Consider the following 14650-nt stretch of genomic DNA (forward strand, 5'->3'; position numbering starts at 1 on the left):
GACCCACCAACGCAGACTCTAATCACAGATGCCTCTCTCCTAGGTTGGGGGGCACATATGGGCCCTCTACAGGTACAAGGGCTATGGTCAGACTTCGAGAAAGGATATCACATCAATCTACTCAAACTCAGAGCGGTCCATCTTGCTCTCAAGTCCCTGGCTCCATCTCTACAGACTCGGTCCCTCCTGGTGCAAACAGACAATACAACTACCATGTATTACTTAAACAAGCAGGGGGGTACCAGATCCAGGACTCTGTCCATAGAAGCCCAGACCATCTGGCATTGGTTACTTGCACGAGACCTGTCCATAACAGCAGTTCACCTACCAGGGAGTCTCAACTCACAGGCGGACGGCCTCAGCAGAGACTTCGTCGAAGCGCACGACTGGGTTCTCAACGAAGACGTCACGCACAGCATTTTCCAGGCTTGGGGAACACCAGACATCGATCTGTTCGCAGACGCGGCAAACACAAAATGCCCCGTCTTCGCGTCCAGGTTCTCCCAGAAAGGGTCTCAAGGGAATGCCCTTTTGATAGACTGGTGTCAAAATTTGCTGTACGCCTTTCCACCGACACCGTTGATACCAGCAGTGATCAACCGGATGTACAAGACCAACTCCAGAATGATACTGATTTGCCCGGAGTGGCCACGCCAGTGATGGTTCCCAGATCTCCTTCAGTTGTCAATCAGGGCACACAGGGATTGCCTTGTCGCCCGGATCTTCTCTCCAAACAGGAGGGGCGAGTGTTTCACCCCAATCTGCCCTCCCTGCGCTTGGCAGCATTGCTCCTGAAGTCATCCAGTACGGGCATTTACAGCTGAATCCGGAGTGGATGAACATTCTTAAGGAGGCAAAGCGGCCTTCTACAAGACAATCCTACGGATTTAAGTGGAAACGCTTTTACCTTTGGTGTCAGAGTAAAGGTCTTGACCCTATTCATGGTCAAGAACAGGTGATCTTGCCTTATCTTCTTTACCTTGCTGAGTCTGGTTTGCAGTTTAGTTCTATTAAAGTCCATCTTGCTGCTATAACTGCTTATAGAAAATCGCCAACACAGATATCGTTTTTTCGGATGCCTGTGGTGAAGGATTTTCAAGAGGGGTTAAGGAAGGTGTTTCCTCCAGTCAGGTCTCCTTCTCCACCTTGGGAGCTTAATGTGGTGTTGACTAAGTTGATGGGTCCACCATTTGAGCCCATACATAAAGCGTCTTTGCAACACTTATCTTGGAAAGTAGCATTCCTGGTGGCCATCACTTCTGCTCGTAGAGTGAGCGAAATTCAGGCTCTGTGTTGCAAGGAACCGTACACAGTTTTTCATGGAAACAAAGTGGTGCTCAGGACTCATCCTGCTTTTCTGCCTAAGGTGGTGTCGGAGTTTCATGTTAACCAATCCATAACATTGCCTACTTTCTTTCCAAACCCTTCGAGTCCGGCTGAGCGGACTTTGCATTCATTAGATCTAAAGAGGGTTTTGAAATTTTACTTAGATAAAACGAAGTCGTTGAGACACACGGACCGTTTGTTTGTGAACTATGGTCCTACGAATACTGGTTTGGCAGCATCCAAGAGATCCATCTCTAGATGGATAGTGTCATGTATCTTACTGGCTTATCAGCTAGCCCACAAGTCTTTATCAGGTAGACCTAGGGCTCATTCTACGAGAGGGAAAGCTGCTACCACAGCTCTCCTTAGGAATGTGGCTATGTCAGAGATATGTAAAGCAGCTACTTGGCGTTCAGTGCATACGTTTACACGCCATTACTGCTTGGATTCTGATGCGCAGACTGATGCACAAGTGGGACAAGCATCACTCAGAAATTTGTTTGCTGTTTCTAGTTAAACACTGTATTTTTAAAAGTGCAGCTATGCATTTATCTGTTCGCCCGCTTCTAGTGGGTATGAGCTTGCTACTCTATTCAGTGCTTATGACTATTAATGAGTATCCCCTGGAAGAGAAGGATTAGTTACTTACCTGTAATCCTAGTTCTCTTCCAGGGGTATACTCATTAAAGTCATAAGCACCCTCCCGCCTCCCCGGGCGAGCAGTGGCATTGAAGTTTTTCAATATGTATTATGAAGTTTTTATGTGCAGATTCCTGCTAAAAGTTTACTGTACCGTACAAAAGAACTGACCTAACTGTCACCTGTGGTGCATGATGGGAACAGAGTTCTCCTAGAGGCCTTAAAGGCAAAGTGTGCAGATTCTCTGGGGCCTTAAAGGCAGGGTGCCAGTCTGATTTTCTGTACACAGACAATTTTTCATATGCAGCCTTTTAGGCTAATAACTGTTTACAACAGGTTCTTTGATGAAAATAAAAGTTTTTCATGGTTATGAAATGCATTTTGGGCTCATGCCTGTTTATTGCATTTATAGACAGCATATTTTCATGCTTCAGAACGTGTGTAATGTTGGCTTTATTAGCCTATGTATATATGTTAGGCTGCATATTATGGTTATTATACATGTATATGTGTATAATTAGTTTAGTACTACGTACTTTTTGATATATTTACACATATATATGTATATTATTATGTGTTCCGGGTTCCCGCTCATGGGCGGAGATAATTCAGTGCTTATGACTTTAATGAGTATACCCCTGGAAGAGAACTAGGATTACAGGTAAGTAACTAATTCTTCTTGCTTTTCTTGTCCAGCTAATAGAGTTTTGTGTGCTTTTGGTTTGATCGACGTCTCTCTGCTGCTTGCCGTTTTTGTTGACATCTGTCTCTGCTTCTTTTTTTGTATTCTTGTTTCTGACTTTGAAGCTTTGCACTATCAGACCCACCCATATCTGTTCTCTATTCGTTTGTTTTATCTTCCAGCTCAGAACTGGGTGGCAACACTGAACATTGGCTATGGAGGCGCTCATGCCAGCTATTACCACAAAGCCAATGACCAGGTACAATCCTACTAAACCTCTTTTTTTCCCTTATTGTTCTGTATCCTTTCCTGTTACTGCATTACATAAATTCTGTTATAAAAAAGACATATTTTGTGTGCTATCACTTCAAGTTAATGACCACACATTACTTTCCAAAAAAAGATCCAGGTCGGTGTGGAGTTTGAAGCCAATACCAGGATACGGGAGACGTCCTTTGCATTTGGTTACCAGTTGGACATCCCGAGAGCCAACTTGGTTTTTAGAGGTAAGCCTGACAAAATGCAGTATGGAATAAATAAATAAATATATTTCTCCAGTACTGTATCTTTCACAGATTCACATGCTTGTATCTTCCCCGTTGTCATCGTGGGAGTCCCACAGTAACAGTAAAATTAACATTCAATTGCCATAGGAAATTACTAGCCTTTAGCAACCTATTACCATTGTTTCAAAACGTCCAAACTCCAGCCAATCAGAGCGTAGACCATACAGTCTCCAAGCCTTGCAGGGCCACCATACCTCAGATTTTTTACTGTACGTCATGTGTTTGCGAGTCGCCCTGAGCTCTGCTCAGTCACAGTGTTTCTACTGTTGCCCTTTTTAACTTCCAGCTTACAGTTCATTTCTTGCTTCATCTCTTCTTCTGAGGTACAGTCCAGGAGTGTGAGTACCTATTTTTTCTTCATTATGTCTGAGTCTAAAAAAAGGGTTGTGCAGGCCCTGCAAGACTTGTGAGAAGTTCAGACTGTATTCTGAGGACCCGCATAATGAGTGCTTTCATTGCTTTTATCCTGACCACAAGCCGAGAGAATGCAAGTACTGTGGTACTTTTTCCACAAAAACCTTCAAAGATTGTTAGGGTAGGCTTCTTCTCTGGCTGCAAAGAAAAAGGCTGCTAAGGACTCCGACTCTGAAGGTGAAGGTAGGCCCCAAACCTCCTCCAAGGAAAGGAAGGGTCTTCCTCTTCACTGAGAGAACCTAAAAAAATCTAGATCTCAAAGTAAGGAGAGGCCTGAGGAAAAGAGGGTTCAAAAGATAAGCCTGGTTCCTCTTCCTCTCATCAAAGAGCTGGTTCTGCTCCACCGTCAGCGCCATACTCCCTCCAGGGATTCTTCATCTGTAAAAATCTGCTTGTCAATGAAGAAATCACAGTCTACAGTCTCTGTTCCCACAAAATCAGGAGCTCTGTCGTTGGTCTCGTCACTGACTTCAACTATGTCGACAGTCAAGATTCCGACAGCGGCTTCGTCATCAAAGACGGAAGTGCTGCTGTCACCGTCATCGACTGTCGTAAGACTGTCTCCATCGACGAGGGTTTCTCCACCGACGGTCCACCTCGTCACCTCACCGTCGGCGAGTCTCTCTCTTCAACTGCTGCTGACGATTCTACAGACGACGACAGCGTCGCCGTCGATGAGGAAAAGACGTTGTGCCTTCAAAAGCGATACCATCTCTCCTACAGTACTTTTCAAAGATATCCCCATTGCCTCTTACTTTCCTCTTGGATTTTCAGGAATCTGAGGATGATGGTCCCTATGGCCCTGCATACAGCCCCTCACACTCAGAGTCAGATGCCGGTACTCAGAGGTGGACAAGGTGCTTGATGATCCAGGTACTTATTTGGAGGATGAATATTCCTTCTATTATGCAAGGCATCACAGCGCTCAACGCACAGATGCATTTCAAGAGCATTATCCATATGAAGAACAGGAGGATCATGCACAAGAGCCTTCCATTAATATTCCCATTTCATTGGTCACTGATCTTCGTATGATGCTCCATGACTACTACAAACGATTTTCCGAGGCGAACTCTGCTCCGCAACCACCACCAACACAGGAGGTTTCTGTTGTTGTTCCTGCGCCGCTGGCTGCGCATCCGCCTCTACTTCCAAGAACCAAAAGTGTTCTGCCACATTTGGAAATCCCTGTTGAGGTACAGGATAGTGATGATCAGCAGCCAGAAGAAGTAGAGCTGCAGTTGGATCTGGATGTTCATGATGAATGGGACTATTATGTAGCTCTGACTCTACCCTCGTCTACTCTGCCTATAGGTGACTCTTTCCCTGCAGATGTCGGCAGCTTCCACGATCTCTTGGAACACGATTCAAGGCTCTTAAATCTATCTATGCCTGCTAAGCAGACATAGTGTTTCTTGTATGATTTTAAACCTCCAACACAATGCTCCACTAGGGCCATTCCCATCTTGGACTACTTATGGCAGAAGGACCTAGACTTAATGAAAACGCCAGCCTGTATTCCTGCTGTGGTTGCAAAATTGGATAAGAGGGGGGGCGTGGCTTGGAGAGCCATGATGGCGGTCGTGTTCTGAGCACGCTCCGTCCAACCCCGTAACATCCTGTCCAATTATCCTGTTTCTCCGATCCTGTGTCGGTCCCTAAGCTGCTCTGCTGCAGTCGGAGCACGGCGGCACACACCCAGACCAGTCTAGATGCCGCGGGAGGCTCGAAGACGGTGCTGCGGCCGCTGGGAGGTGCCGTGGCCTGCGGGAGGCGTGCCCTGTGAGAAGCCGTGGAGTTGCCTGATCTCTGGCCGGGCTGAGGTGCCGATGTAGCAGCGGTGCGGACGGCAGGCTGGTTGTTGGTCTCCCGCGAGCCCGGATGAGTGCTGCTGGAGAGGAGCTCGCATGCAGATGCTTGGTGTTCCCTGACTCGGCGAGGACCGGGAGAGTGGCGGTGCAGCTCGATGGACTGTTCGGGCCACGGAGGTAAGGTGCTGCTGGGGTGAGTGGCGGCGGCATACACCCAGACCAGTCTAGACGCCGCGGGAGACTCGAAGACGGTGCTGCGGCCGCTGGGAGGTGCCGTGGCCTATGGGAGGCGTGCCCTGTGAGAAGCCGTGGAGTTGCCAGATCTCTGGCCGGGCTGAGGTGCCGATGTAGCAGCGGTGCGGACGGCAGGCTAGTTGTTGGTCTCCCGTGAGCCCGGACGAGTGCTGCTGGAGAGGAGCTCGCATGCAGATGCCTGGTGTTCCCTGACTCGGCGAGGACCGGCTGAGTGGCGGTGCAGCTCGATGGCCTGTTCGGGCCACGGAGGTAAGGTGCTGCTGGGGTGAGCGGCGCGGCTGGCTGGCCGCCATCTTGGGACACTGAGTTTCTCCTGGAGGTGGCTGTGCTGGATCTCGGGGGTCAGGGGGGGCCCTCTGTGACACCGGGGCTTCCCTGGGGTCCATTGGAGTATTGGGGAGTGCCTCATCGCCACTGTCTCTCCTCCCCCTCCTCCTAATTGAGACTGCGCATACTGGGGATTCGGCGATCGTGTCGGGCTGCGGGGAGCCTGCAGTAGAAGGGTAAAGATCTCAGGAGCTGACCGGCGGGGACGCCACTGTGATCGGGGCTTGCTGTGGTGCTATATTCTTGTCCCGCATCTCCCTTTGAGCAGCCCTGATCTGCGAGCAGCCAGAGGTCTTGGAGGTGGGGTGTTGCTGGGGGTGCTGAAAGCCCTTTTGGAGCACTCATTTTATTCTGGAGGCGACCTCACTGGACTATTTGGTGAGAGGGGCTCTCCTTGGCACCGAGGGCACTGCTGGGACTGGGAGCCGACTGGGGCCCTGTGAGTGCCTGCCCACCATCTTCTTCCCCCCCCCCCTCTCCTTCTTTTGAGCCAGTGCCGGCTGGGGATTCTGTGGTCGTATCGGGCCGTGGGGGTGGGGGGATTCTCCGAGTGAACCGCATCACCTTGGCCACAGCTTGGGGGCAGTTCCTGGTGGGTCCCCGTTCGGCGGTCAGACCAGACCGCTGGTGCCTACTGGTGGTGTTCCCGATTTGTGCTCCTTCCATTATCCTTCTTGGGCTCGTGTGGGGAGTCCCGGAAGCGGCCATGACGCGAGATAAGGGTGGTGGAGGCCAGACCAAGCAAGGCCCCATCAATAAATATACCGGAGCTGGGGCTGCTGCTGGGACACCAGGAGGACAATAGGGGGCGGTATCTGATAATGCGGCACTTATAGCCGCCATCACCTAGTCCAGAGACATGCTCAATGCAAAGATTGGTGCGGTTGGCTCAGATGTCATGCTGCTGAGACAAGACTTGTGCAACGCAGTGTCGCGCATCACGGAGGCACAAACCTGTATCTCTGGAGTGAAGGACGACGTCACCTCGCTAAAGAAAAAAGTAGCTACCATGGAGACAGTTCAGAAGGCATTAGCGTTGCGAGTGGAAGATGCTGAAGGGCGGGCCAGACGCAACAACCTCCCCTTCGTTGGGTTTCTGGAGGGCTGTGAGGGAGACAACATGGAACGCTTCCTTACACAGTAGTTGGAAGGCTGGCTTCCCCGGAGACTCTGTCCCTTTGCTTTGTTGTGGAACGGGCCCACAGGGCGCTTATGCAGAAGCCTCCGCCGGGGGCTCGTCCACGCCCAGTCATAGTGAAACTCTTGAATTATCTTGATCCTGACGCCATCTTGAAGCAGGCCAGAGCCAAGGAACCTCTTATATATAACAATGCACGCATCCTTATCTTCCCTGACTATATGCGGCTGGTGCAGCAGCGACAATCGTTTATAGCTGAGAAGGCCCGCTTGCGGGATCTCAAGCTCCCTTATGCCCTCTTGTTTCCTGCCCACCTGCGGGTTGTGTACCGCTCCCGCACACACTTCTTTGATACCCCGGAAGAGGTCTTCAAATGGACTGATAAGACAGTGTGGGTGAGATTCCACACGCAACCTGGTAGAGAATTTGATTCATCATCGAGCGAGATGGCCCGGAGAGGTCCCTGGGGCCAGCTGAAGGGCAACAGACGTTCGCGGTCCAGGTGTCGCTCCCAGTCCTGCAACGCCTGTTCTCGTGTAGGCTTCATCTCTGGGTGGCAGATTTCAGCGATTGATCCTTGGGTCCGTGGGGTGCTGCAGGGCTCCAGACTGAGGATTGACTATCAGAGAGACTTGGTCATAGGCTGGTTTCTCTGCCAGGCCATTGCTGGCCGGCGATGTGCCCGAGGGGCAGGGACTGTGAGTTTGGGATCCATTGGTCGGAGCGGCTCCCATCCCCCTGTTGGGGATCAGGATCCCGCCCGGCCACAACAGATACTTCAGTGTTTTTGAGGTATAGGGTGGGGGGTTTGTTGATGTTTACATATCCCGCGTCCGCTGTGGGTTTGCACCTTTCCACACATGCACCAAGGAGTTCCCATGCTTGTTATAGTGATAGGTGCCCGACCGGATGGCCAATACACCGTATAGGATGCGGGTGACCCCTGGCACCCTCCGCATTGTTAGCTCGAATATTCGCGGGGCCTTAGACAAGATTAAACGTGGGGGCATACTTCAACGGGCCAAACGGGCAGGGCCGATGTGCTCCTGCTACAGAAAACACATCTAATGGGCACAAAGGCCCAATGTTTTCAGCAGGTCTTCCACTCTGGCTTTATGAGGGTTTCACAGGGGGTGGTGATATTGATACACCGCAGGGTCCCTTATGTACATGAAAAACAGTGCTCAGACACACAGGGGCGATGTATGTTTCTTCGGGGCAAGATTGGGGAAGACCTCCTGGTATTGGGCAGTGTCTATGCTCCCAATCCCCTGCAATGGAATCTGGTGGAGCGGATTAGGACTCTCTGGGCGGACATGCCAGACGCGCATTCTGTGGTCGGCGGGGACTGGAAGAATGTCATGGAGTTGGGCCGGGATAGATGGCGGGGTGGGGGCGGTCTGGAGAGTGGTCATCCCACGAAATTGCATTCCCTAGTGACAGGGCTTGATTGGGTTGTTGTATGGCGGTGCCACCAAGGGGATAGTCGGGAATTTACTTACTTATCCGCAGTTCATGATTCATTCGCCAGAATTGACTATCTCTTTGTCTCCAGGGTGGCAGTGGGCAGGGTGGTATCAGCGGAAATTCTGCCCCGGGGCCTGTCAGATCACTCCCCGGTGGCCCTTACGCTTCAGATAGGTTGAGGGAGACAACCTTTCAAATGGCGTCTGTCTGTGCGGCATCTGCAGAATGATGATTATAAGGAGCACATGAGTCGGCTGCCATCATGGATAAATTCATAGCTGACCTACCACCCAAACACGTGTCAGACGAGGTGCGGGAACAGTTGGAGTTACCACTGACAGATGAGGAGTTGGGCACGGCTCTGGGAGAACGCAACCCCGGGAAGGCGCCAGGACCCAACAGTTTCCCCAGTGAATTTTTTAGACTTTTTTTATACAATTGGCCCCTCACTTTCGACCGGTGATGGAAGAGGCTCGGGAGCGGGGCTCGCTTTCCCCGGACTGGAGGCATGCAGAGGTGGTGGTATTCCCCAAACCAGGCAGGCCCCCGGAGCAACATGCTTCATATCGTCCTATTTCCCTTTTAAATGTGGAGGCGAAGGTTCTGGCCAAGGCATTGGCCAATCGCCTCCTGTCCCACATCTCCACCCTGGTGCAGCCCGACCAGGCTGGGTTCATGCCCCAGAGGGCGACCAGACACCATATTAGACGGGCGCTCACGGGAATGGTGGCCATCAGACAATTGGGGGAACCAGTTGCACTGTTATTGGCTTATATGGACAGGGCGTTTGACTCCCTGAGCTGGGTGTACCTCTTTTCCCTGCTGCGAAGGCTCAACTTTGGCCGCGCTTTCTCTCCTACCTAACGCTACTATACACAGATCTAACGGTGTCAGTGCAGGTGGCGGTTGCACTTTCATCGTCCTTTTCTATCAGGCGGGGTACGTGGCAGGGCTGCCCCCTGCCCCCATATTTATTTGCGCTAGCTATGGAGCCCCTGGCTGCATGGGTGCGCTTTGACGCACAGATACAGGGATTTGAATGGGCGTCGGATCTGTCTGATAGGATTGTATTGCATGCGGACGATGTTCTCTTCCTTCTTACGGCTATAGACAGGACGGGGCCACAGCTGTTGCGTATTATGCACATTTTTGGGGAAACTTCGAGACTCTATATGAACCCCTGAAAGTCAACACTATGGGTTCTAGGGGATCGGACGGGGGTAGGAGTGTGGGCGTCCTGTTCAGCTGGCAGTGGGGGGCTGAAATATCTGGGCGTGTTTTTATCGGATACACCTGCAATCTCCTGGGAACGCAAACTGATCCCAGTGTGGGAACGGACTTGTGAAGATCTTAAGTCCTGGTCCCCTATGCCTCTGTCTTTATATACAGATCGGTGATATTTAAGATGGTGGCGCTTCCCCGGCTCCTTTACCAACTACAGAATCATCCATACCAGATCTCGCCCCGATCGTTCAAACAGGTGAATGCAGCACTGGGACAGTTCCTGTGGGAGGGGGGAAAGTGTGGATGGCTGTGCACACATGCTTCCTGTCCACCTACTGCGGGGGGCTGGCGTCCTCTGCTGTTCTCTCGTATTATCAAGCCGCACACTTGCTGGTCCTTAACGAGTGGTGGTCCGGTGACAGAGGAGACCCAGCATATGCAGTTGAGCGCAGCTCATGGGACACCATTCCCTACATACAATACTATACTCTGCGCCTCTGCGGGGGTCGCTGCCATTGGTTACACGGGTGGTGTTTATGATCTGGAGGCAGGCTCTGCGCCGAATGGGGTGGTGGAACACTTTGACTCGTGAAACCCCCCTCTGGGGCAACAGGCGCTTGTCTCAGCTGGCGGCCTTACAGGGTTTCCGGGGCTGGGACGCAATAGGTATCTCGGTCCTTGGTGATGCTATGAGGGGCCAGACGCTCAAATCTTTTCAAGCCCTGCAGAAAGACTTCCTTATGCCACGATCTCAGTTTTATCGCTACCTTCAATTTAGGCATGCCCTGTCCCCTAGCTTAGAGGGCTTAGAGTCGCTACCGGAATTCAGCCTGTTAGAAGCGAAGGTTTTCATGGGAGACCTAACTGACCGGAACATTTCTCAGATTTATCAATCCCTACACTTCAGAGGCTTCGCAGGGCTTGGGAGGGGGATGTGGGCACACTGGGGGAGGAGGACTGGACTGAGGCCTTGGCAGCCCCGCAAAAGGCAGCCATAGCGATGCTACTTCTCCTGGTTCAGTTCAAGTATTTACACAGGGTCTATTTTACCTGAGTGCGCTTGTGGAGGGCAGGGCTGATCGCCCCCCTGTGTGCCTTTGCTGTAGCCGGGAGGAGAGTACATTCATTCACACTGTTTGGAGCTGTCCGTCTCTTGATCGCTTTTGGAGAGGGGTATATTCCTGCCTTTCGGAGGTTCTGGGGTGGGAGCTACCGCGTATGCCGCAGCTGGCCTTACTTCATCTCATGGAGGGAATAGGAGGCAATATCTATAAGCGACGTCTCATGCAATTGGGTTTTACACTGGCGAAAAGAGATATTGCCAAGGCATGGAAGGCACCAAGGGCCCCAACGGTGGCCGCATGGAAGAATGGGCTTGACTTCTGTATGGGGCTTGAACAACCTATTTTTGTTACTAGGGGGTGCCCACGCAAACATTACAAGATTTGGAAGCGGTGGGCAGATTATCGGGGGCTATTGTTGGACCCACCACCGGCTACAGAGGTCCATCTGATGGGATAATACGAATGCACTCTTTTAGACTGTGGGGGCATGCTATGGGGGGGGCCAGAGGGGCTTGTCCTTCCCGCTGTATCTCTATGTGGTGGACAGGATTATGTGGATCTGATGCGATCAGGGGGGTGGGGGTGGGTGGGTGGAGTTGTTGATATGTGTTTGGAAGTTAAGTGTAAAAGTCAAAGTCACCATAACTGTATAGCTGGATTGTGCAGGTGTCTCTGGAGTGCAGAGCCCTGCAATATATGTGCAACTTGACAAAATAAAATTTGTTTAAAAAAAAAAAAACTCGATAAGAAGTACAGGGCACCGGAAGACTCTCCTGCGTGCCTTATTGGTCATCCTCGACCTGATTCAGTTATTATGCAGGCTGCTCAAAGAAGATCTAAAAATCCTACTTCTCCAAGTGCAGTTCCACTAGACAATAAAGCCTTTTTGTCTGGATGACATCGGCAAACGGTTCTCCACTTTGTCAGCCACTGCCATCAGAGCCTCCAAAGCCTTGGCTATCCTCAGGAAATATGACCAACAGATGTGGTCGGACATCTCTTCCCTGTTGGAGTATCTTCAGAGAACAAGAAGAAGGAGACAAAGGATGGTCTATCAGAGGGGGAGAGAATCTCTTCAGAGATTAATAATGTGGCTCAAGACATCTCATCGACCGCCTTCAGACAAGCGACGGTGTTAAAGGGACAGGGGTAGTTAAAGACTACAAAATTTCGTCCTGGTGTTCAGGCCAAGGTGTTGGATATGCCATTTGACAGTGAGTTCCTGTTCTGCAAACACATGGATGACTCGCTGCAGTCGATAAAGTCAGGCACAGACAAAACGCTGACAAATCTGCAGCAAAAGAAGTTTTCTTCTTTTCGGGAAGAGGTAGAGGTCAATATCTCTCTCGGCCTCAACTCCAGCAGCGTTATCAACCCTACTGCCAGCTGGTGTTTAGATCGTAGTACTTTACACAGCCCTTTCGTCAAGCCTCCACACCAGCCTACCCTAGAGCATCGGCGCGTCATCGCCTCGCGTCAGGAGGAAGAGCTCATAACGCCAGCAAGAGACAAAGAGGATTCACAGGTCCCTGCTACTATAGTCCTACTTCAGTTCGGCCCACTTGCTCCAAATTCTTCAATCAATGGAAGCTTATATCTTCCAACAAATTGTTGTTAGACGTATTCCACCATCATCACACCCTGAAATTTGTTCAACAGCCTCCAGATTTACGTCTGCGAAGAACTTCTCATGATCATTTGGCAGTTCTCAAGAGAGAAATCGGATTGCTTCTCTCCAAGCAGACAATCGAAGTAGTGCCACACATTCAACACAATCTAGGGTTCTACTCTCATTTCTTTTTAATAAAGAAAAAGACAGAAAAATTGGGACGAATAATGGACTTCAGGTTGCTGAACAAGTTCATCAAAGGTCAACCCTTCAGGATGTTGTCGCTCCAGGAGTATTTGCTTCTCATGGATGCGGGGGATTATATGTCCTCCCTTGATCTTCTTGAAGCGTACTTCAATATTCCCATACATCCAAAGCATCAACACTTTCTCAGGTTCGAGGTGGCAGGGTGCCATTACCAGTTCAAGGTGCTACCCTTTTGTCTTCACAAAGTGCTTGGTGCCAGTGGCAGGCTTTCTCCGGCGATTCCGTAACCAGGTACTCCTTACCTGAACGACTGGTTGGTCAAGGCTCCATCTTTCCAGGCCACCTGAATATCTATTGACGCCTGCGTTCAGCTCTTTCGCTCTCGGGGTCTCAAGCTCAGTGAGGAAACATCCTCTCTCATCCCTTCCAGGTCATTAGTGTTCGTAGGAGCAACTCTGGTTACCGCACTTTCAAAGGCCTTCTCCACGGAATAAAGAATTTCACGCCTTCCAAAAAAAAAAAGTGCAATCCCTATCTGCAAAAAAGTGTGTTTCAGTACTGACATTCAGATCAAGGCTGAAATGATGTTGTCCTGCATCCTGCTCATCCCACATTGTCACCTACTGATAAGACCGCTTCAGGAGCAGCTCGATGCTCAATGGAGTCAATCTTGGGGCTCATTCGAAGACATCATTTCAATCACACCAGATATGATCTCAACGATGTCCTGGTAGACAGTCAGAGACATCCTTTCTCAAGGTCTATACTTACTACAAAAACGAAATTGGTGATAGACATCGGACGCTTCCATGGACGAGTGGGGAGCACACCTACAAGACTTACAGATTCACAGAAAGTGGTAACTCAGGAAGCACAGTGTCACATGAATCTGTTAGAATTAAAAAGCTGTTTTTCTGGGCCTCCTGGCCTTCTTGCCAAGGATCAGAAAGTCGTCAATCCTCGTTTCGCACAGACAACACCACCACCATGTTCTAGCTGCTGAAACAAGGTGGGACAAGATCTCATGCCCTCAGTCCTGGCTTAGCAGATCTAATAATGGCTGATAGCCCACGAGATATCGATACAAGTTCAACATGTACCAGGAGTCCTGAACAAGTGAGCCGATTCCCTCAGCAGAGACACCAAACAACATTATGAGAGGGAGCTAAAAGAGGATCAGCTGCAAAGAGTTTTTCAGCGTTGGGGGTTTCCAACCCTAGATCTTTTAGCTACATCTCTCAACAGAAAATGCAGGCTCTACACCAGCAAAATTCCTCAGCCAGACTATCTAGGGAACACCTTCCATTTCTCTTGGGAGGGAATGTTTCCTTATGAATTCCCTCTGTATCCTCTTGTTCCAAAGGTTCTGCAGAAGATCAAACAGGAGCCTTGCCGCATCATTCTAATTGCACCAGCGGTGGCATGGCAGTACTGGTTCACAGAGCTGTATCGCCTATCAGGGTCCTCTCCGATCCTGTTCCAACCAAAGGAGAATCTCCTCTTCATTAACCAGGGCCAAGTGGTTCATCCACAAATTCACACACTTCACTTGTCAGCTTTGCTCCACATCACACAGAATTCGGAGAGCTAGCAATTTCTGCAGAATTGTCAAGCAATACTACAGAAAGATCCAAATCCTTCTGCGATCAAATGCTACTTGGTCAAATGGAAAAGACTTTGCTCATGGTGTATCTAGTCAAGTCAAGTCAAATGATCTTTATTCGGATTGTAAAACATCCATAAAAGTACACATAAAATCCAGCAGAAATAAAAACACAAATTACGTCCCATTTGATTACAAATTCATAGCGATGCAACTTTTTCCATGTGCAAAAATGCAATCGTTAGTGCAAAATATACAATGTGCAATAAGCAAAGTGCAAAATATGCATAGTGCCAGTATTTCAGTCAATTAACATAG

At 50.0% G+C, this 14650-nt stretch overlaps 1 protein-coding gene across 2 annotated transcripts in view; it reads left to right on the forward strand.

Moving 5' to 3' along the window:
- TOMM40L (translocase of outer mitochondrial membrane 40 like) overlaps positions 1 to 14650 on the forward strand; it is a 586774-nt gene that overhangs the window by 516193 nt on the left and 55931 nt on the right. For both annotated transcript variants that reach the window (XM_078669218.1, XM_078669219.1), the window contains exons 7-8: positions 2830 to 2906; positions 3051 to 3153. In XM_078669218.1, the coding sequence (XP_078525344.1) occupies positions 2830 to 2906; positions 3051 to 3153 (180 nt within the window). The remainder of the gene's footprint in view (positions 1 to 2829; positions 2907 to 3050; positions 3154 to 14650) is intronic.

This window comes from Lissotriton helveticus, chromosome 12 (assembly GCF_964261635.1).
Source record: "Lissotriton helveticus chromosome 12, aLisHel1.1, whole genome shotgun sequence".
Taxonomy (NCBI): Eukaryota; Metazoa; Chordata; class Amphibia; order Caudata; family Salamandridae; genus Lissotriton; species Lissotriton helveticus.